Source organism: Enoplosus armatus, chromosome 18 (assembly GCF_043641665.1).
Source record: "Enoplosus armatus isolate fEnoArm2 chromosome 18, fEnoArm2.hap1, whole genome shotgun sequence".
NCBI classification, from domain to species: domain Eukaryota; kingdom Metazoa; phylum Chordata; class Actinopteri; order Centrarchiformes; family Enoplosidae; genus Enoplosus; species Enoplosus armatus.
Window position 1 is genome coordinate 2,431,987 of NC_092197.1, and position 22,453 is coordinate 2,454,439.

General features: G+C 43.0%; 1 protein-coding gene across 1 annotated transcript; it reads left to right on the forward strand.

The window, feature by feature from the left end:
• Positions 1-1,494: 1,494 nt before the first annotated feature.
• Positions 1,495-20,307, forward strand: LOC139301421 (M-phase phosphoprotein 9). The gene is made up of 23 exons (XM_070924815.1): positions 1,495-1,730; positions 2,188-2,335; positions 3,868-3,957; positions 4,049-4,557; positions 4,957-5,122; positions 5,306-5,378; positions 6,447-6,550; positions 6,859-6,975; positions 7,048-7,526; positions 8,005-8,154; positions 8,564-8,651; positions 9,224-9,439; positions 10,244-10,291; positions 10,425-10,489; positions 11,963-12,064; positions 12,349-12,582; positions 12,668-12,861; positions 14,779-15,048; positions 15,608-15,728; positions 16,427-16,512; positions 17,104-17,303; positions 17,712-17,780; positions 19,305-20,307. Exons 1-23 carry the CDS (start codon positions 1,495-1,497, stop codon positions 19,404-19,406), a joined length of 3,867 nt encoding a protein of 1,288 aa, XP_070780916.1. The 3' UTR covers positions 19,407-20,307.
• Positions 20,308-22,453: the final 2,146 nt, after the last annotated feature.

Sequence of the window (22,453 nt, forward strand, 5' to 3'; positions counted from 1 at the left end):
TGAGTGAAATAAATGTGATTAATAAATATACTAGAAGTCTAAGGACCCAGCGGTACAACAGATGAGAGAAACTTGCACCTGTGAAAATGGCAGAACAATATAAACTCTGTTTCTTCTTTCTTTTTTAAAGAACTTTATTGAGACAGTCATTAGCAGGTTTACAACACTTTATGTATACAGTTTGAGTCCACAACAGACAGGCCAGGGGGACTAAAATTGTAATAAGGAAAGATAGAAAAGTTAAATAAACATCTGTTAAATGAACACTTTGTAAAGCTACAGTGGTTCTTTGTTTTAACAGACTTTTTGTTTGTACATTCAAATATATAAGACATGTATTGTTTGACATACACAGTCCATAAACTGTCTGTGTCTGAGGTTTTTTTCTTCTGTCAGCTTTTGTCCCAACAGATGTGTACACCTCTTTCCCCGAACAGCCAATAGAATCACAGAGTGAGAGTGACGGCCAATCGCGGCTCCGTATTTTTGATCCGATTTTGACCAATAGCGGTGCAGTGCCGTGAACGTTACAGCAGGGCAGCGATCACTGCAGTGCAGTAGCCAACCAGCAACCAGCTAGCCAACTTGTCTACTCACAGAGAAATATGGATGAAATGATGATACAAGTCAACGGGTAGGTTAAATATTATTTAATGTCGGTTATCTGCGTCACTCGTCCTTCTGTAAAACAGTGTTTGTCGTTCGGCTTATGTGTGTTATAATTTCACCCGCGCTGTCCAGCTTGCCTACGCTCTGCTTACAAACCTGTAATAACCCAACTTAGCCTAACTTAGCTAGCTAGCTAACCAAGTCAATTGCTTGTCAGTGGTAGTTGTAGCTATCACGGTGGCTAGATAACTTAGCCTAACTGAGCCAGGCTCCCGCGGAGTTGACGGGCAACTTTAACGGTCTGCCCGCCCGAAGAAGCATCTGTGGAGCTGGCTGTCACCGAAGCTAAAGCAGCTAACGTTGATGTGGCTGGGGTTGTTTAATTGGTCAAACCGCTGTATGGCTATGGCTGTCTGTCTGTCTGTCTGTGCTGGGCTGTAGATTGTGTTGTTTGCTAGGTGTCGAAGCTTATTACGTATTCAATCAAACCTGACGAGTTCAGACAAGCTCTCTATCACACACACACACACACACACACACACACAGGAAACACTGATGACAGACAGAGAAGGGTCGTAGTTAGGGAAGTGGATGCTGATGCGTTACATTGACACACTAATTGTGTTTATGTTTGATTTTGTTTATGTTTTGTTAACTCTTAAATATCGACGACAGACGTTAGGTCAGCAATATGACACGGATTGAGTGCTTATTCTTGGCTATAAAAGTAATAAACAGCTGGATCCTGCTGTTTTCTATTGTTGTGACACTTCCAACTGTTGTCTTAAAAACCATATTTCCCCGTCACGTGCCTGACTGCCTCTTGTTGTCTCCTCTCTTGTTTTCCAGCTGTCAGACTGACCCCCTCTGCATGGGCCCATAAACATGTCCACAGATGACAGTATCTCTGAGGATGTGTCCAGCTCGGGGGCTTTGAGCCATTGCCATGTCAGTGCTGACGGGGATGGGGGTAAGGAGAGTGAGACCTCTTTGGTGTCCTCTGAGGGGACATCAGCCTCGGGGCTGGCTGTCTCAGAGGGCAGACACACAACCTCCCAAACAACAGGAGGCACTGTGGAATGCAGGCCCATGGACATCACACCAGCATGCAACAAGATCAGGTGCAGTAACTGTAAACACTCTACAGTATATGGAAAATAAAAAGACTAGTTCCTCTGTACAGAGACAAAATATGACACCTATCTTTTCTTAGAAGGGAATTTAAATGTTTCCCTACATTTTAAATTTTGTTTTAAATTTCCTCTGTTGTAGTTTTCAGAACATTTTGCATTAACTTTCTGAAGTCAAACCTAATAAATCAGGAATTATCAATTATTATTATGCTGTAGAGGGTCCAGTCTTGTTAAGGCGTAGAATTGTTTTTAAGAGAGAAAAGAAAACCACTGCATCATCAAGCATTGAGTTGTTTAATTTGGTCATTGTTTCATATTATTCTGTGCAGCTATGTCATAATCTTACATTTAATCCTATCTGGAGAACCATGTATATTATCTATGTCTTTTACATATATTACAATACTTACAGCGTGTAATCTAATATTATTTGATTTTATTACAGGAGTCTGTGTCTGAGCACAGATGAAGCATTTGAACAAGGGAAAAGCCTCCCATTCATCAACCCAAGCTCCCTGGAGACCCTTAGGGCTTTGGTGCAGGAGATCCAGAGCAGTGGAGAGACAGACCCTGAGATCTGGAAGGATTGTGAGGTGGGGAAATATCACAAAGCCTCAAAGACAATAGTTATTGTAAAATGTGCAAATGAGAGTGTAAAAGCACGCTAGTGATGTTGAAAGTGAAGTTGGGGTTAGGTGCTGTGGCAGTTGTTCTTGTGCGCTGCATTTGGCAGCTGGCAGCCTCATTTCTGAGCTGTCACTTTTATTTTTTGAGAGGATCACACCTGACAGTAAGACAAACACATACACACACACACACACACACACACACACACACCGACCCCAACGCGCCACACAGCACCACACTGCAGCTGATCTCTTCAGACACTGGATGTGATTTGCAGGGAACAGACAACTGTGATGTCTGTGACTTTACTGCATAGTTCATCGTCAGGCTGGCGGCCTTTTAGTTTACATACAAACACACTCCTCTGATCATTAAAATGTAAATTATTGTATGGCCAAATCACTAGAGAATTATAATTGCTCTGTATATCACTTCTCCCTCTCTGATGGGAGTTTTTTTTGTCATAATCGCAGTGGTGCACAGCTGCTTCCCCCACCCCTTCACAAGTACACACATGCATATGTGCACACATGCATATGTGCACACAAGCAATATGCAGTTAAAGAGTTAGATTTTTTTTCACCTTATTGCCACATACTCACTCATTCACTCGGTGTGTTTACATTCACTTATATAATAATATAATATAATTGTCACGTAAACGAGAAGCCCAGTTGCTGTAATCGGCCAGGGGATTAGAGAAACCTGAGCAGACAAACTGTCCACGCAGACCCTCATGGATATGTGCAGATGATGAAGTTCACATCCTGTGGACCCTTGTGGTCCTTGGGATGCAGAAAGTACAAATTAGCTTTAACCGCTTTTAATCAACTTTCTATACATGAGCATGTCCAAGATAAAGGTTTCAGACAGTGAAAGTACAGCTGTGACAGCAGAGCGACTGGATGGAAATCAATATCACTACACATGATGATGCACTCTTGTATTCTAAATAATTCCACCCAGAGTTCGAATAAAACTGACACTAAATAACCTGTAAAAGTCTGAATAAGTCAGTTAAATAAGTCATTTAACATTCACATTGTAAAAATAAGTCATTTACTCGCTACAAAGTCTGTCCTCTCACAGCGCTGTCAGCTCTCTAACACCAAAAAGCTGCGTATTGTAAGAATCTCCCCTCCAGACAAGTTTTAAGGCACAGAAATACTTTGCTTTTGAGCAATAATTTGTGTCTGATATGGTAACAAGGTTATTACAGTACTTGTGTGATTACCTGTGTAACCTGGTTTCTTGTGTGCCTGTAAAAGTACTGACTCATCAGGTGAGCTGCCTCCTTTTGGCCTCTGGATGGTAGTTCATTCTTTAGTTTACGATCACCAGACATTACGTTTCCACTTTCCCTCTGCAGAATAAAGATGAAAAGACAGGTCAAAGGCCAATAAGGAATGCCAGTGTATATTGACAGTGTTGGAAATCACCCTGGCTCTGCTCCAGCTGTTGAGTAGTGACACTTTGTTTGCTTTTTTTCCTGCAACAGGGCCGATGGTTGCATCTGTTTCAGCTGGTTGAGAAGCAATACCAAGAGCAAATACTCGCTCAGCAAGAACAATACCAGTGCCAAATACAGGTGAGCCTTGATGCATTTAGTCGTGTCTTATCACATGAGGTGGCTTCAAATATTTGTTTATCCAGTGAAACGATAATGTGCTTTTTTCCAGTTGATTCAGGATGAAATTAAAGCCCTGGTTCAGCTCCAGAACCGCCAGGCCAGCGTCCAGCCACACACTGAGTTCTCTCCAACTCCAGTGACCAAAACTACCACAAACACAAAGGACTATATCTTCCCCCTCCTCTCCAGTGACTGCACAGTCCCCAAAAATGTGACCAGTGACAATGACAGCCTGGCAGCCCCTGCCCATACCCCTTTTAGCTCCCCTTCACCTCCGCTCCCGAGATCAGAGACCGCCAACCAGGGGGAGGAGCGGGCGACCACAGTGCTCAGCAGTGGGTACGGGACTCTGTCTGCTTGGGAAACAGGTCTGGAACATGCTGGGTCTCCAGGGGAAGATGAGGATGGTAGTCAAGGGAGGGAGAAGCATCACTGGTCCCCTAACTTCCAGGAAGACACGGAGACAACTGTGATTGGGTGCCAGCAGGATTTTTCCAATGAGAGGACTCTCGGAGTGGAGGAACCTTATCCATTAGTCTACCAGCAGAGAACCTCTGGGTATGTCTCAGTTGCTTGTCAGACACATTAACAACAACGCTTTGTGACAGGGTCTCTGCAGGTCTTGAAGGTCTTAAAAAGCAAAGTTTTCAGCTTCCCCAAAAAAGTGAATTTATCTGACTTTAGCTGCTAAATGCTCCACTGTGTTCACCAGCTAGTCTCTAACTGTGCCTGTCTGCTGTTTGGTCAGGTAGCGTACAGAGAGCTTTTTACAGCTGCCTGTTGTGGTCAGAAACGACACCATGAGAGCGGTGAGAGTGAACCAAAACAGTAAAGTAAAGTTCGGATAGATAAAGCTCCGTAAAGCTGAGTGGAGCTGCAGATTCAGCCCTGCAGTAACCCTTTTTAGGCAGCGTTTCATCAGAGAAATGATATTTCTACTTACCCATTTCTGTTCAGCACCAGCCAGCTTTTGACCTCCTGGGCACAGCGGCAGAAACTCAGGCCCAAGAAGAGCAAAGCAGGACAAGCTCCATCCCAAATCCCTGAGTTCCAGGAGCAGCCACGCAGCCTCAGAGAATCCCACAAACAAAACCCCCTGGAGAGCTCAGACACCCAGGACGAGGTACAACTCACCGCTTGGTAACAGCTGCTCCTTTAGGGCGGATAAGATGTCACAGGGATAATAAAACTCTGCCTGGTGCCCTGCATCTGTAGTGTTTTTGTTTTGGGTGTTTATGTCTGTTGTGTTTATCCTAATTAAATTCCCTCTGCTGAGTCTAATCCACTCATCTCTATTGGGTTTCAGCAGCGACCGACTGGGCCGTCGTCCAGCTCTTTTCCCCTGAAGAGGAGTGACAGCCTGTTGTCCGAGGCATCAGGTAACAACTCACTGACTCAGACAAAACACACAACAGCAAGGCTTTGGGCCAGCGTAAAGAAAGCACTGACGATATGACTGCGATCAAATAAACAATACACGGTATTACAGTTTTTATGGAAGATGAAGCCCTCTCGCAATTACCTCAAGTGGCAGTAAGATGGCACTGTGGTACCATGTAGGGTTTTTTATAGGAGGAAATAGAATACTATCAATTTCTTTTTGTATTTCCTGACACATTTCACAAATGTGTCTGTTTGCTAGCTATCCTTTAAACTGAAACCATCGTGAAGGCAGAGCAACTCCAGTCTGAGAGAGTAACAATATGTGATGTCTAATAGTTCATTGCCTTCTCACAGCTTATCTAATGTACTTCATTCCATGCATTTAAATGATGCAAAGTCTGGCAATGTTTTATATGTCTTCTTAATGTTAACAAATCCCATGACAAGACCAAAACCAGTTGGTCTCTCAGTATTTTCTGACTTCCTTATCCAGCTCTCAGCCCCGAGCCCATTTGTTCCTACAGAAGACGTCTGAATCTTTAAAAACTGGTCACAAATATGTAGTTTCATTTTTTTAAAGGCTCAGTAATTTCCTAAAACTGCTTCTCACTGAAGTTTTTATGAAACAAACAGGAGGAAATAGTGCATTTGTTGGGGACTATTTTCAACAGCGGATTAATCCACATTTGGAGCAGCAGGACAGTGTGTGTGTGTGTGTGTGTGTGTGTGTGTGTGTGTGTGTGGGACTGAGTCATAATAAACTACAGTGTGTGTGTTCATGGTGATGAAGGAACATGTCACCCAGGTCAACAGTGTGTCTCACTGATGTGTTTTAATTGTTTCTGAACAACAATGGAGGGAGAAGATAAATCAGGCTGTGATACACACACAATACTTGTTAGTAGATATATTGAGTGTTTGTTTTTGTCTTTTCATGCGATATGTTGACAAGAAAAATTTAGAATATCACCAGACCTATCTTTTAGATTGATTATATAAGTGTGGCCATCAATATTACGTCAAGTAGAAATAAACATCCTGCTACATCCTTCTCTCTGTCTTAGGCCTCACTTATTGGCGTCTGAATGAGAATGAACTGTATCACCCGCTACCGGACAGCTATGACAGTGGCGCTTACCTCCTTCTGCAAGAGGCATCCTTGAGTCTTGTGAGTACCAACTAACTGACTACTAACTGACAGGTCTGATTGAAGGATGTGTTATGAGTCCAGCAGTCATTTGTAGTAATAAACATGAGACTAACCATTGAAACTATTAAAAGCAGCTGTGGATTCTAGATACACTTCCCACTTTTCATTATTTCCTGATGTGTTTTGGAATAGCACAAAAAACCTGTAAGGCATGGTCGCCTGCCTGAACACATTTGTGTGTGAGGAGATTAACTGATACTGGTCAGAATCTGGCTGCTGGTTTGCATCACCTCTCCTCCTAAACGTCTTCTCTCCGTCTCTCGTAGACTCCATCTCAGGAGCCTCGGCTGTCTCTCAGAGAGATCTACCAGAACAAGCAAAGAACAGACTGTAAGCGTTCGGACTGGGAAGGCTCCGTTACATCCAGTCCTTCATCACCACAGGTATGTCACACGGCTCATCAGTGGTCAGCGTAGTCCTCGGCTGAGACTCTTAACCCTTACTTTGTGTTTCAGGTGTTGACCGTGGACCCAGCAGCTCACCAGCGGCAGTCAGATCGTACCTCCGGCTTCACGTCGCCCTCTCACTTCAGCAGCCCTTCGTTCACCGCTCAGCCCCACCTCTACCCCAGAATAGGGACCCCTGTAACCCCTGACAGCATGGTGGAGTGCAGTCCCAACCCCGGAGATACAGACTGTCTCTCTGACACCTCCAGTGTTTCAGCTGCCGGGCCTTCTTCTTCTAAAGTGCAAAGCTCGTGGGGGAACACATCCCAGGCAGTCCTGTTTACCTCCCAGGATAAGACCCAGCCCTGCTCCCACACAGTCAGCCAGCAACGCAGAGCCAGTGCCCCTTTAGCCAGTGAGGAGGAGGGCAGTCACACCCACACCAGCACCCTGAAGCCTTGTTCGGCCTCCGGTTCTACTCTGCGGCCTGCAGTCAGTCCACACATGGAGAGAGCGTCATCACTGGAGGATCCTGTTGTCCTTTCTCTGTGAGTGTAACATACTTACTGTAGGTGGCAGGATTTGTTCTCACTGGGATGCTAATGCTAGTGGAGCATTTAGCAGCTAAAGAGACAGATGTTTTCCTCAGGAGGTGGTTGGACACCAAAAACAGAGCGAGTGAAAATTGGACACAAACGTTAATTAATTATCCGTAACTGCTGGAGGTAATTAAGCAATTGTTTGCAAACCATATCAGCTAAAAAGGCGTGTCAATGTTGTGTTTTCTGGAGTTAGCTGTAAACATGGCGTACAGGCACTGAATGGTGGTGAATTATGTGCTCCAGGGACAACAGGGAGATGCAAAGAAATCATGCTGCTTTGTGTTTCATGACTTTCAGATCAGTGTTTTTGAATCAGATTTGCATGCAGTGCTGGTTGCAGGTCAACCCGGCTTAATAACAGCCCACAGAAGTCCTCCACTTGAAACAGTTTCCTTCATCCTCTTCTTTTCCTCTTCCTCCTCAGACTAAGGCAGAACCTGAGAGAGAAGCACTCTCGACATGTGGCTGATCTGAAAGCGTATTATGATTCTGAGATCCAGATCCTGCGAGACAAACTGAAGCTCAGAGATCTGCCGCGGGATTTAGAGAAGAGCAACCAGGCCCTCACAAAGAGGTGTGTCTGCATTTACTTCACATCTTTTTGTAAACATTATATAGTATATTTATAGTTTGACAAAAAAAATGTACTTTCTTACTTATTTCTGGGGCTTTCCACTGCATCTCACAGTCTTCCTCAGCAGGAGTTTGGTCAGTTGTCATGGAGGATGACGATTACATAAGACAACCGAGGAACTTTCACACTCACATATTTACAAATCTATCAATGCAAGAACCACCATAACATACATGGAGCAGGAACACAGAATCAGTTCATTTAACATGATGCATTAATGCAAAGTCCCGACACACAACTGAAGTCCTGTAGGACCCCACATTTCCCCAGCATGACATTATACTTCAGTTTGGCTCCATTTCATTTTGTTTTCTAACTCTCTACTATTGTGATTTTTGTTAATCTACAGATGCAAGCACTTAGAGAAAGCTCTGGCTGAGGCCACCTCTCGTATTCAAGAACTGGAGGCAACAAACAGCTCGCTGGAGAAAAAACTGGTATTGACCTCAAATCCTTTCTCACATTATTTGTTATAATTAGTGATTTGTCGTAATATAGCAAACATTGTCAGTTATGTTTGTGTGTACGTCTTTAAAATTAACTTTTTTCAGAAAGGAAGTATTGTTATTTGCAAAAATATAAAAAGGCCTAAAACCCAGAGCCACTTCATATGGATCGTTTTCTCATAGTCAGCAAGCTATAAATGGCTTAAATTCAATCCATAAAGGTCATTAACTTGTCAGATTTGATTCTTTGGCTTTACAATGCAACAACTCTTAGTATTTTAAGTTGGCCCCCTCTCATGTTGTGGCCTCGCTGTTACCCCATTAAACAATTAATGTGTGCCACTTGTCAATGGAAACCATCCTGCGTGTTTTGTTTCAAAAATTGTTCTTAAATATTTTTGTATTTTGTCTTTAAAAGGGCCTTTAAATCATTAAACGTAACTAATCCGGTAGGAAAAGTTGCCTGGACCCTAATTAAGGGACGACAGTTTAAGGGATATTAAGCATATTAATATTCAAGCACTATCTCGCTCCTTAATTTTGATGTGACTTTACATTGTTAGGCAGAATGGCCGGAGCGCTACGCCGTCGCCGGTGCGACTGTGAAGTCCTTGCAGCAGCGACTAGAAGAAAGCAAACGCTCGGGCAAAGAGAAGGACGCCTCCGCAGCACGATTGAAGACCCACGTCCGGCAGCTGGAGGAGTCGGTGCAGAAAGTCTGCAGGGAGGCAGACGAGAAGGAGGCCAGGAGGGAGAGAGAGTACAAGATGCTGCAGGATGTGAGTCTGAGAGGGCTGTGAGAGAGAATATGTGAAGATAAAAATAACAAAAGTATATCATCGCTAACCTCTAAAGTTCCCCCTTTCACTGGGTCCTTGTTACTGTCATTATTTGAAGTTTTTGATATTAAATCTTTTTCCCAAGCAGAGGTGATATCATGTTGATGTATTCTATCATTAGTCATTATATTTGGCACATCTGTATTTCACTGTATTACTTTCTCTACTCTGGAGTCGTCTAGCTGATGTAGTGAGGGGGCCATGAAATGTATGTTTTTCTTCATCTTGGGGATTTGTTTTGTAATTGGGGTGGTGTGTTTTTCGATTTCGGGATGCATCGATCAGTTGGATCAATATCTGCTCCGATATTGACCTCTGCTAAATGTGACTTTAGGCACTGTGAAACGGGAAGTGCTGCCATTTGCGTTCAGCTCAAACGTTGCTTTTCTCAAAGTACATTTTCTGCACTTTTCGTGGGGACGTTGTTTTGAATCACTGGACAAAATAACATTAGATTTTATTACATGTTTCCTAAAGCTCCATGAAGGACTGACATTACATCTTATTGACAACAACCTTTTAGCAACCAGAAGAGTAGAATAACACTAAGGAGCAGCTCTGCAGTGTTAGTTTAGCTGGTTGGATAAAAAGAGGCTTGTTTATCTCAGCAGCACAGTCCGTAATATGTTACAGCCTCATGTGAAGTTACATAAGAATGGTATCGGATTGATGCTCTGTATTGGTAGATGCGCTGAGCTTAGCTGTCATATCTCATATATCATCTCCGTTGTTTTGTTTCCTCAGCTTCTGGGAGAATATGACTCTCTGATGAAGGAGCACGAGGGAATGAAGGTAACGGATCTCTGACTGGAATCGATATATTACGTTTTATTTGATCATAATTGAAACATGCTGTTACAGTGACAGAGTCAGTTTTCTTTATGTCATGTCTTCATTCAGTCTTTAACAATGTATGTATCTGCAGATCAACCTGGTGTCAACAGAGAACAAGCTCGTCGATGCCAACGATCAGATATCAGACCTGAAGAGGTGAGTGTGCACAGTGTCACGCTAACTGCCAATTAGGTTTGGGTATTGTAAGTATTTTTTTGTGCAGCTTATTTCAGGTTCATACCAACTCTCATTTTCAGTTCTTGTTATTGTGGTAAATTATATTCTATGCTGTGCTGCATAAACTCATGTTGGTTAGCATTTTGTGACCCTCAATGAAATCACTCTTTTCATACGCACAGTTGACCCTTAAATTAATAGCTTGACATTTCGGGATGAATGATGACGAGAAGATCAATACTGCTCTCACGTCTGTACGGTAAATGTGAAGCTGGAGCCGGGTTAGCTTAGCTTAGCATAAAGACTGCAAGCAGGGGGAAACGGCTAGCCTGGCTCTGTCCAGAGGTTAAAAATACGCCTACCAGTACCTATAAAGCTCACTGATTAACATGTTGTGTCTCATATGAATTGAATCCATACAAAAACAATGCCAGACTAGATCCTGGCTGGGAGCAGTGACTTCCTGGAGTCTTTGCTGGTTGCCTGGCAATCTTACAGTGATGACAAGATTTTTTTCTTTTTTTTACCTTTGGACAGAGCCAGGCTAGCTGTTTCCCCCTGAAAGACAATATGTGTAATTCCCAAAATGCAGAACTAATCCTTTAAACATTGCTGATTGAATGTTAGCTTCAGGCCGATCACTGTCATTGGCTGGCTCCGGCAATTTAGTAAAAGAGCTGCAGTGGAGGTTGTTTGACAGTAGGCAGATCGAGTGGAGCGGATTAATCAATAGGGCCTAATGATGGACTCTGTATAGATAATAGCATTGGCTGACACTACTCGGCAACTTTCCTTTGCAGTTTCAGCTCTGCCTGCAAATTGGCACCAATAGAGGCAGCGCATGGACTCTGCATTGATGAAGTCTGTCAAGTTGATTCAGCGATTTCACGGACTGATAGCAAACTGCTGCTTGCAGAACATCAATATGTGTGTCAGAGGAGGGTTAAAGGTCCAGAGATCTGTAAGTGGCCTTCTAAAAAGGGGGAAATGAGGAAATACGTTGCTTCAAAGTACTGAATGTACTGTACTGAAACTCTTTATTGAATGCGTGGAGGATGTCAGAAAATCCCGAGACAAATGAAAAAGACAGGTCGAGCTAGGACAACATCAGTCTAACACTCAGTCAATGTTGGAAAAGGGTGTAAAATGCAATAAGATATGCGAGAACATTGGCAGCTTCAGGCTCTAATGGAGTCACACAGTGAGCGCAAAAAAACCTGCAAGAGACGTCTAAAGATTGTTACGAAGGCCCATCAAACTCAAACGGGAGAAGGAGATTAGAGGCAGATCTGATGCACAGTGTTGAGATAAAGGTCAGCTTCAGGTCATGTTGCTTCTCCGTGTGGAGAGGAAGAGTTTCTGTGAGTACATTAAGAAAGAACACCTCAAGGTGCTTTTGTTGTATTTATTTTTCTACCGCCCACCATGTGTCTCTGTGTGTCCCCCCCTCAGAATAATCTCCAAACTGGAGTCTCAGGTGAAACAGCTGGAGCACGAGAACCAGGCCAGGTCACGTTATACTTCCCACAGTAACACACAACCTTCTGGGGCTGGGTAAGCACTTAAATGTACTGATAATCTGTCTCTCAACCCACATTAGCTTTCCTGCTAACGTCTCCTGCTTATCTAACTTACAAACATGAACATTTGTCTTGTCTTGCACCTGAGCTCGTTGAGCGAGCCCCTAAACAAACATTCACGTGCACTGCTAGTGTCGGTTTGCAGGCTAGATAGCTAATTAGCTGCTCAGCTGCAGCACTATTGACAAGAAATTAAAAACAACACATTACTGCAGGAAAGGATTCCTACATGTACATTTCCTCTGAACATGTCCACAGTCTTTTCCACCATCCTGACCTGCTGCTGTCACCCAGTAAATGCAAAGCAGAGCCAGATGTCACCCGCAGGAAGTCACCTTGTCCTCTATCTGACCAGCTGAACAGCGGCAGAAAATCTCCATTCCTTCAAACTAACCAATCAAGTATCCACAAGAGGTCACAGAATCCATTAAATGATCAATCATCAGGACCTGGAAGCTCTGTGGACGCCTCTTCAGCTGGTGGGAGCTGGAGGTAGGTTTTTTTTTATTGCTGTGGATATTTTCTCAACCAAACTTAGTGAAGATTTTGGGTGATTTACTGAGTTCCTGTTCTGCAGGTGTGCATCTCCCCCAGAGTGTGAACAATCTCTGCCTCAGCCCAGACACCAGGAGCAGAGCGTCGGCCAGCGGGAGGCCGGACGTAGAGACGGATCCTGCGCCCTGACGCCCATGATGAGGGCCCTGATAGAGCTGGAGGAGACCAGAGCGACAGAGAGTCGGGCCCCCTGTAAGAACAGCTCCACCACCCACAGTATGACTCACACTCGCTCACAAGACGTTACCAACCTGATTACTGCTCAAATTTACAACTCAACTTCTTACTTGAACATGTGCTAATGAGGTCACATAACACTGAAAACAATACGCTGATATTCTTTCAAATAAATCCTTTCACAAGCCCACGATTAACCACACCACTAGTAGGTGTTGTTATTCAAGTATATATTCTTATATAAGTATAAGAAAATATATGATGTACGGGTGTTTCGGGCCGAGCCCCTCCTCAGCATGCTAATTGTTAGACATCAGACCTCAGACATCAGTGGGTTCAGGAAAAGCCCTTAAAATGTTCATAATAGCAGCACAGGGAAATAAACAATCCATACAAAGTTTCCCAGCAAATCTTTACAAAAACCAGAAAAATCATTTAAACCATCAGGCGAATAATCTTCTTTCTGCAGCAACAGTCTCTCCACGTTTGGGCACGTTGACCACCTCCATGTCCAGTTTGTCTTCTGTGCTGGTTTTGACATTTCATAGAGGAAGAGGACAGCCGAGTATCTTTATCTTCATGTTCAAGTCTGTCTTAAAACAAACGTCAGGTGTCTAATCATTCCTCCTGTTCATACCGGCCTTTAATAGCTTCCTTCCTGGAGACAATATGAGGCTTCAACAGTTGAACTATCTTCCAAACGTACGTTCTTTCAGTATAAAAGTCTCTCTTTGTGTTAGTGTCACTCCACCGCAGCTCAACGCAGAAAAACTGTCCAGGGAAACATAAAGAGGGGATTTTGTTTGTAAATTAAAGAATGTCCATTTGATTTATTTCAGTCAGACTGTTGAAGCCTCATATTAACTTCATATAAAGTTTGGAAGTGATATTTTAACAACCAATATGAACCCATAGTTTGAGAAAAACTGTGACTCTTTGAGATAACAGTTTTTTGAGACCAATTAAACAACAGTATTTGCAGCAGTGGGTAAAAGTCATAAAACAAAACACTATATTTGATCATAAGTAAGTGTAACAATAATATGACAGACCCACAAAAAAGCACACATATAAAGCAACTCGAAGTCACTGTATACATGCACATACATGCACCGAGACATAGAAAATCAAAAAGTATACAGGAGAGGAAACAGCCTGCGGGTGACGGAGGTTGTTCCTCGAAGGAGTCGCAGGAAAAGAAGGGAACAATGGCTGCAATCAGTTTTATAGTTTGTGACTGTGTTTGAAGTGACCGGATCAGGACTCTATTCCAGGTGCTCATGGTGGTCAATCACAGCGAAGCCCGAGAGGTTGCTCAGAATAAAGGAGGAAACAGTCTCCTTTAAAAAGAGGCCGGCTGTTTACAGAATCTGCGCCTGAACAAGCCGTCACGTCCTAAAAACAGCCTGGACATACAGATATGAAAATGATATTCTTTTTAGGGCTGCAGCTTATGATTGTTTTCATTATATCCTCCGATTACTTTCTCAATTAATCGAATGTCAGAATATATGAATAAAATGTCAGAAAATAGTAAATAATGCCTGTCACACTATCCGAAGGCTCAAAGTGACGCCTTAAATTTATTGTTTTGTCAGACCAAAACATAAAGAAATTCAATTAACCATCACATGAGACAAAGAAAAACAGCAAATCCCCACAATCGAGAGGCTGGAACTACAAAATGTTCATTGTTTTGCCTGAAAAATGACTTTAAAAGATTTTTATTGGGGATTCTGCAATTGTCTAATTGTTTTGCATTTTGTATTTTTCTTTTCTTTATGGTTGTTGTTGTTGTTGTTGTTGTTGTTTGTACTGTTAATACTACTGTTAGTACTGTACATTTTCTGTTGCTCGACTACATCTTTGTGTGAATTCTGGTGCACTCCTCATGCTGAATGTGATGCACATGTTTCTGAGTTGGACTTCACGTGTCTTTGTGGTTTCTCTCTGCAGGGGTCGGCAATCAGAGGACCACCGTCGGGTTTGTGGAGCGGAGACACAAAGAGGTGATTCAGGAGCGAGTTGGGCTCCAGGCCGACCGCGAGGCGGTCAAACCCGGAGGTGTCGCGGCCAGAGCCGAGAGAGGAGGAACAACGAAAAGTCACAGCGGAGCAGAACGAGCTGCAGCTCTGCTGAGAGCTCAGAGGAGTCTGTCTCCAGAGGGCCACAGATCCTCCTCCCTGCCTCCTTCAGCACATCGAAACATACCCGCAACTACACCCAGTACGTCCTCTCAGACTGTTAACACCTGTTGTGTTAAATGTACACGGCACCCGGCTCAGTTCCAACGAACCACAACGTCTGGTCTTCAGCAGCCACATCTATAATATAGCTCAGGGTTGTTGTGTTGCCATTTTTCATGTTTTACAAGCATTTGGCTGTACTCCAATATGACAACCTCTTGTTGCTTAAATCCCTCTCTTTTTTTCCCTCTCTTTTCAGTATAGCTGTATTTGTGTTTATTTTGTGTGTTTACCTGCAGCCGCCGGTCAACGTCGCGTTTATGAGCTGCGATCAAATTTCTTACTCATTCTGCTGTCTGACAACAGAAACAGAAAAAATATGTAAACGAGAACGATTGTGAATTCGACTACTTTGAAAAACAGTATTTGTGAGACAGGACGGAGGTTTAACAGGCCGTCTCCCTCCCCGCCTACCTAACAAAAGCAAGACAATTACATCTGTGGATCACTAGAAACTCTCTGGAGAATGTAGTTTTTGATTAATGGGGTGTCGGTTTATTAAAGTTTTAATTAACGCTGTGCTGTTCTCTTCCATCCAGCAAAGAGAGAAACTTTACTGATGCCACTGTCTGCGAAGTCCAGTCCTAAACGCTGCCCCACTGAGAACTACTCCACTGCGTTCGGTTGCCCGATGCCACGAGAGGAGCACCTGCTCAAAAGGTGACCAACACACACACAACCTCATCAGGTCATGTTTGAGTAGCCTCCAACCAAACATCAGGCCGATTAGTGAGTTTTAGAGGGGCTGGATTCCCTCTGCTTCCAGTCTTCATGCTAAGCTAAGCTAAGTGACTTCTGGCTCCAGTGCCATACCTAACGCACAGACATGAGAGTGGTATCTTATCATCTACTGTAGAGATGAGAGAGCAAGCGAACAAGCATCTGTCCCACATGTCAAAGTATTCCTTTAATGCTGCAGCAGGCGTCTTCACGTGGAAACATCCAGATGTGATGTAGGTAGGACAACAATGCCTTTCCTCTGTTTATCATCAGTGTCTCATCACTGTCAAGCCTTTTCTCCACAGCTGCTGTTGTAGAGAGGCTGAGGCCTGTTAGCATCAATGCTAACCACGTCACAAGGGGCAGACGACCCTCTGCAACACAGTCGCCATGCAGTTTAGCACAAAGTGTCAGCCTGTTGCCATCCTCCTCACAATCCTGCACCTTTTGTTTACTCAGCAGATACAATAATCAAAAGTGGGTCACAGAATTCACGGCTTGTTAAAATCAGTCCAAACTATAAACAGCTTAGCGAGCCAGTGTTGGAGAGACAGAGCTGCAGCTTCTTGAAGAGGATTTTAATCTACATTATAAATCAAATAAAATGAATAAATAACCACATCGTGTGCTGCCCACAGGTTTGACGAACCAGTTGACCAGAGACGTCATTCATTCCACAGCAGCAGTCCCAGGAAGAGACTCCAGTTCACGTCAGCAGAAGATGGTAAAATAAATCAATTGAAAATCATTAAAATTTCTGCACTGTTTAATGCTGAATATCTTTTAAATACGCAGGACAGAAAAACACAGGTAGCAGCTTTTAACTGTGTATCCACTGTTTGGGAGTTGATCTAGACTGAGGCTGGATTTACAATAAGCTTTCAGCTGTGGGAGACACTTGTCCTGGGGGACAGTTATTAAGGATTTATGACCCTTTTTTAGGCGCTAAGGCGTGTTTGTTCTTATTAGATTTAAGTTCTTATAACTGGCTACTCTGAGGTTTTGTCCAAAGGAAAAGGAAGAAAAGCGTCAGCGCTGAAAATTGTCTGATGTAGTTTGTATTTTTCAGGCGTTCCTGTGATTTATAACTTCTGTACAATCTAACACAACAGCTCCGCCGTGAATTCTACTTTTTCAGTTTTTGTTGACACTGTCAGAAAGGTGATAATGCTCTTTTATGTTTATTATTGAGGTTGCAGTGGGTGGTGTGCTGGACTGCATTATATTGAAAGGTTTATGTAAATGCATGTAAAGGGTATAACTAAAGGTGGACCTGATAAAGTGGGCGGTCACATTCTGTCTTCCTCTCCGTCAGACCTCCAGCAGCCGGAGTCCTCCGGCAGCACGAACCCACATGAGGGAAACTCCCAGCTGGGCTGGGAGGAGCAGGGGGCCTGTAGTGGATCTGACCTGCAGGACTCCTGCGAGGACTCAAGCCCTCTTCTCCTGGACAGACTCCACTCGCTGGCTGAGGCCGAGAAACTGTTTGACGAGCTGACGCAGGAGAAGCTGCAGGTGAGTGTTTGTATCTGGGGAGGAGGCTCGCAGCTCGTCCTCGTGAACTCAGCCAAGGAAACGATCTGAAGGGGGTCTCAGTGGAGGCACACTGGTTCACTTTAAAGAGCCTGGTATGTCTGACACGCCGGCCTCGACAGTACAACTCTAATCTGCCCCCCCCCCCCCCTCCCCGACCTCTTATGTAACACAGCTTCATTGTTTTTATTCCACTCCTAAATGACTTCTATTTATAGGAGCTTCACATCCCCCCTTGCTGGTCATACAGGGACACACACACACACACACACACACACTTCCAGCCGATTAATCTAAAGAGTCCAGTGAAAGTGTTCCAGTCATGTGCCGGCTGTTTCATCAGTGTAATTATTTGTGTTAATAAATGAATGATGATCTGTGTTTGGGCAGATCGAGGCAGCTTTGAGCCGGATGCCTGGAGCAGGAGGGAGAGTGAGTCTGCAGACCAGGTTAGATGAGGTAAGACACCACAAATACTGATTGTGTTCACATCGTTCAATAAGAGCTGAAAGCTTTGTAGATTCATTAATTCATTAATAAGTCATTTTTATAAGCTGAAGTGACAGCTTGTTCCAGCTTCTCAAATCTTTTCTTTGTTTTATATTTTATATTAAACTTTCTTTGGGTTTTCGACTGTTGGTCGGACAATAAAAAGCAAACTGAGGACGTCGCTTGGAAACGTTTTCACACTGTTTTTTTTACATTTTATGGACCAAACGAGTATTGATTAAAAAAAAGAATCCTTTCTTGCTATAGCACTAATTTAGATAGTGTTTGATTAGATTTCCCCCCCATTACACAACTGTAACGATTAGCTGATTAACCGATTAATAGATTGAAAAAATTAGTCTGCAACAAACAACGACAACGATTAACAGTTGAAATATTTATCCTCTAGCGCCACCATCAGGTCAAAACTAACGACATTCCCATCAGCCTCAGCTGTACTTTGTGTTTAGCGCTAATTAGCAAATGTTTGCATGCTAACATGCTAAACTAAGATGGGGAACATGGTGAACATTATACCTGCTAAACATCAGCGTTGTCAGTGAGTGTTAGCATTTAGCTCAAAGCACTGCTGTGTTAAAGCACCACAGCTTGCATGGCTGTAGACTGTCTGTCTGTTTTCTGACCAAACAATTCATCCAAAATGTTATTGATTCTTGTAAACACATTTTAATAATGATTAATATAATTTCTCCTGATGAAATTATTTGGAAAATCTGTTGTAGATTGTTGTCTTTCCTTTTGGGGCTGCATCGATTATCATCTCGCTACTCGCTTGGTCTCTAAAATGTCAGAAAAACAGAGAAAAATGTCCATCACAACAGGCGACATCTTCATACTGCTTGTTCTGTCTCACAAACAGGCGACAACCCAAAGATATCTGATTTGCAATGTTATAAAACTAGTGTGGATATACAAGAAAACAACAACGAGGGACAGGTATCACGTCTTCTTCCCCAAACAACAAAATCCAGTCAGGACCAGTTCCCACAACAATCGTATCTCATGAAACTGAGACACTCCAAGGTCTTCTAATCTTTCTGTCTGGAACCACTCTGAGGTCAAAGGTCGCTTTGCCCCTTCTGACTTGCTCAACAGGAAATGTAGATATACAAATGCAGTCGTTTTCTACCACAACCTTCTTAGATTAGCATGTTGGCATGCTAACATTTGCTAATTAGCACTAAACATTAGTGTATGTTTAGCTGAGGCTGATGGGGATGTCATTAGTTTTGACCTGATGGTGGCGCTAGAGGAAAAGTGAGGGGGGGGGGTCTCTAACGTCATTAGGATTCATCCTTTAGTTTTATGATAATCAATTAATAATTCAATAGTTGTGGCTAAAAAGCAGCAGATCTTAACATTTGAGAAGCTGGAACCAGACGATGTTTGACATTTTTAGTTTGCTACGTGAACTAAACTATTAATCGATTAATTATCTAAGTAGTTGGCTTGCTGCTCTGCCTCCCTCCTCAGGTGGCCTTAGAGAATCGTCTGGAGAGGGTGAACCGTGAGCTGGGATCCATCCGCATGACTCTGAAGAGGTTCCACGTCCTCCGCTCCTCGGCCAACATATAGCAATGTCTGTCTTTTTACATCACGGTGTAGATGCTACAACTTAGTGTCTTAGTGTTTTATACACGGCACTGATTGTCTTTCAGTACTTCTTCTGTGCCATGAGTCCATCTGTACAGCAGCTCCACACCACATCTTTTTTATACCTATTACTTGTTACTCGGGGATATTTTTTATATGTCTGACAGATATGACAACTTTTGGAGTATATTTTTAGTAACACAGATTTGTAAGAGTCGTTTACTTTTTTAGTCACAGAAATATTAATATTAATATGTTTTACTCGCCATATTCTGGTGTGGATTTTTAAATCAGCCATGTTTCAGTGTAAATGTGAACGATCAAAAGGACTTTCCAGCAGAGACATTCATCCGCAATCACTGCCGTTTCTGTTCATGTGTTTACGGACGTTTTTAGTGTTTTTCCATTTGACATGACTTTAAATGTATTTATTTAATGTTTTTCTACGTCAGATTTAAATTTTGGTGCATTTTACATGTTTTTCTTTTATATAAGTCTGTTTTTAATATTTGTTTTGGGCCAAATTATCGAACTTGAAGGAAATACGTGTTTACTTGAATCGAATCGCCTTTTTTCTTCGCTTGCTCTCCATTCCTACTTGTCACTTTTCTTTTTGCTTTATATTTCAAATTTGCGACAGGACCTGAACCCTCCGGATTAGAGCTACGTGTAAAATCCAAACCAGCACACTTTTTCAGTGAACACACACACACAAACACACACATTTTCACTGGGTCGGCTGTTTCTCGGTGAGCGATGCTTGTGCATGGACTTTCTTGCACTTCTTCCTTTTGTCATGCAGTCTTTCCCTGCCTGACATCAACTTCACTGGAACTATAATGTTGTTGTTGCACAATAAAAGAAGCTTTTTTTCTTTTGATAACTAGAAGTTTTGCTCCTCTGTTATTATGACAGAATATTTTATTCTCATAGTAAAACACTCACGTTCTACCTTTACAGAGCTCATAGTGACCAGAGGTCAACTGTATGTTTATCACTGAGGTCGTAGTCAGTGGATCCAGTTCCACAACAAGCTCAATAATAACTAATAATAACTATATCGGTAAATTAATACCGTGTGTCAATCAAAACTGGACATTATTAACTTTGTAAAAGTAGAATTTGTATTGGGTTACGTTAGCTTTTACAGGTACACTGATGATTAGTTACGTTGCAGGTGTAGATTATTAATACAAAAATATTAATCAACTAATACCTTATGATCTATTATTAAAGATTAAGAGATTTATTGATGGTAAAGTCATTAAAATGGGCTCCACATTTACCAGCTGCAACTTCAAAGTGATGAACACATGAATGCATCAATGATTATAATCCAACAATATAACGTATGATGGTACTTTAAGTATATTTTGTATAGTAGTAGTAGTATATATTTCTACTGCAGTAAAATATCTGAGCACTTCTTCCGCCTCTGGTTAATGCCATGTTTGAGGCCTGCAGGCGGCGGGTCTCCGCTGGGGGGCGCCTTTCTCCCCGTGCTGTCCTGCAGAAGGATGTCCTGTCTTCTGATGTAACTGTTAACCTGAATATCTCGTCAGCCGCCGGCCGCACACCGGAGCTCACACACCGGAGCTCACACACCGGGCACGATCCGCCGCGTACGGGATGATGATGATGATGATGATGATGGAGGCGCAGCGGTGACTTCCGTCCACAGGAGCGGGGCAGACAGACAGGGGGGGCACGCTCCGTGTGTGTGTGTGTGGTGGGGGGGGCATCAGGACGGTCAGCGCTCCCCCTCCGCTGAATATAAACACCATCACCAGCGCGCTCGGCAGGCTCGTCTTCACCACCTGTGTGTGAAAATCCACCTTTCACTGAGCGAGATGTTGCACGCAGCCTTTGTGCAACGTGGACATCCAGCGGAATAACCGGGAGCGCAGAGCCTCAGAGCTGCAGGTGAGCCGCTGATGTTGTTGTTGTTGTTGTTGTTGACGGTCAGACCTGATAACACGGTGTCACTAATGAACTCTCACATATCTCATTCATTAGACGCGATGCAGATGTTAATTGTTTCCACCAGTAAGTGTAGCAGTGGTCAGGTGGCCTCCATCACTGTAGCTTTAACCAGAACGAACCAGCTGATCAATAGGGTCCAAACATCTGATTCTGGTCTACAGCAGCTTGTTTGAAGACTAATGCTGTGTGTGTGTGTGTGTGTGTGTGTGTGTGTGCTGTGCAGATATGGACTACACACATATATAATCAATTACAGGTTGCACAAACACAGAATACCATGCACATTTAAAAAACCACTGACATGTTGTGGGTCTACAAACTGTAAACTGTAAATATACTGCACACTGCACATTATGCATGGGAATATAATGGCTATATTTCACTGTGCATGGCTGGATTAACCTGTCAGTAACTCCCAGGGCAACAATCTTTGTCATTGGGCCCCTAATGAGAGCCCCCCCCCCCCCCACTCCCACTCTGCTAATGTTTGTTATTTAGGAACATGTGCCATGTGAGCACAATATCATCTGAAATACTTCACAATCACAACTATGTTTTGACACTGGACTCCTCAATAAGACTGCCAGCTCTTTAAGCTAAATGCTAATATTAGCATCCTGACATGCTCACAGTGATAATGTTAATACGCTTGTGTTACAGTTATAGCATGCTAACATTTGAGCTGAGCTGATGGTATTTGTTCATGTTAATATCGTAATATTTTTAACTTGATGGAAAGTTAGTGGTGGACAGACGCTGTGGCTGAAACCAGCAGACCAGCAGTGAGTCTGGAGTTTTTCAGGCGCCAGTGTTTTTCCCACTTTGCCCGGTTGGTAATCCAGCTTTGTTAATGTGTCGTTAGGACCTGCTTCACATTGAGATCATTAATCCTGGAATCCAAAACATTTTTAGCCAGTTTTAACCTAAATGTCTTTTGACCTGAAAATCGCCAAGTTATTGTTTTACTGGGTGAGTTGGGATTCGTGACGTGTCTCCAAACGTTGATGAGAAACTGGACCAAACTGCAGGGCTGCAAATAAAGAAAA

Coding starts and splice junctions, on each gene's coding strand:
- LOC139301421 (XM_070924815.1), top strand. CDS start 1,495: ATGTCCACAGATGACAGTATCTCTGAGGATGTGTCCAGCTCGGGGGCT. Junction 12,065..12,348: donor ACACAACCTTCTGGGGCTGG/GTAAGCACTTAA, acceptor ACATGTCCACAG/TCTTTTCCACCATCCTGACC. Junction 12,583..12,667: donor TCAGCTGGTGGGAGCTGGAG/GTAGGTTTTTTT, acceptor CCTGTTCTGCAG/GTGTGCATCTCCCCCAGAGT.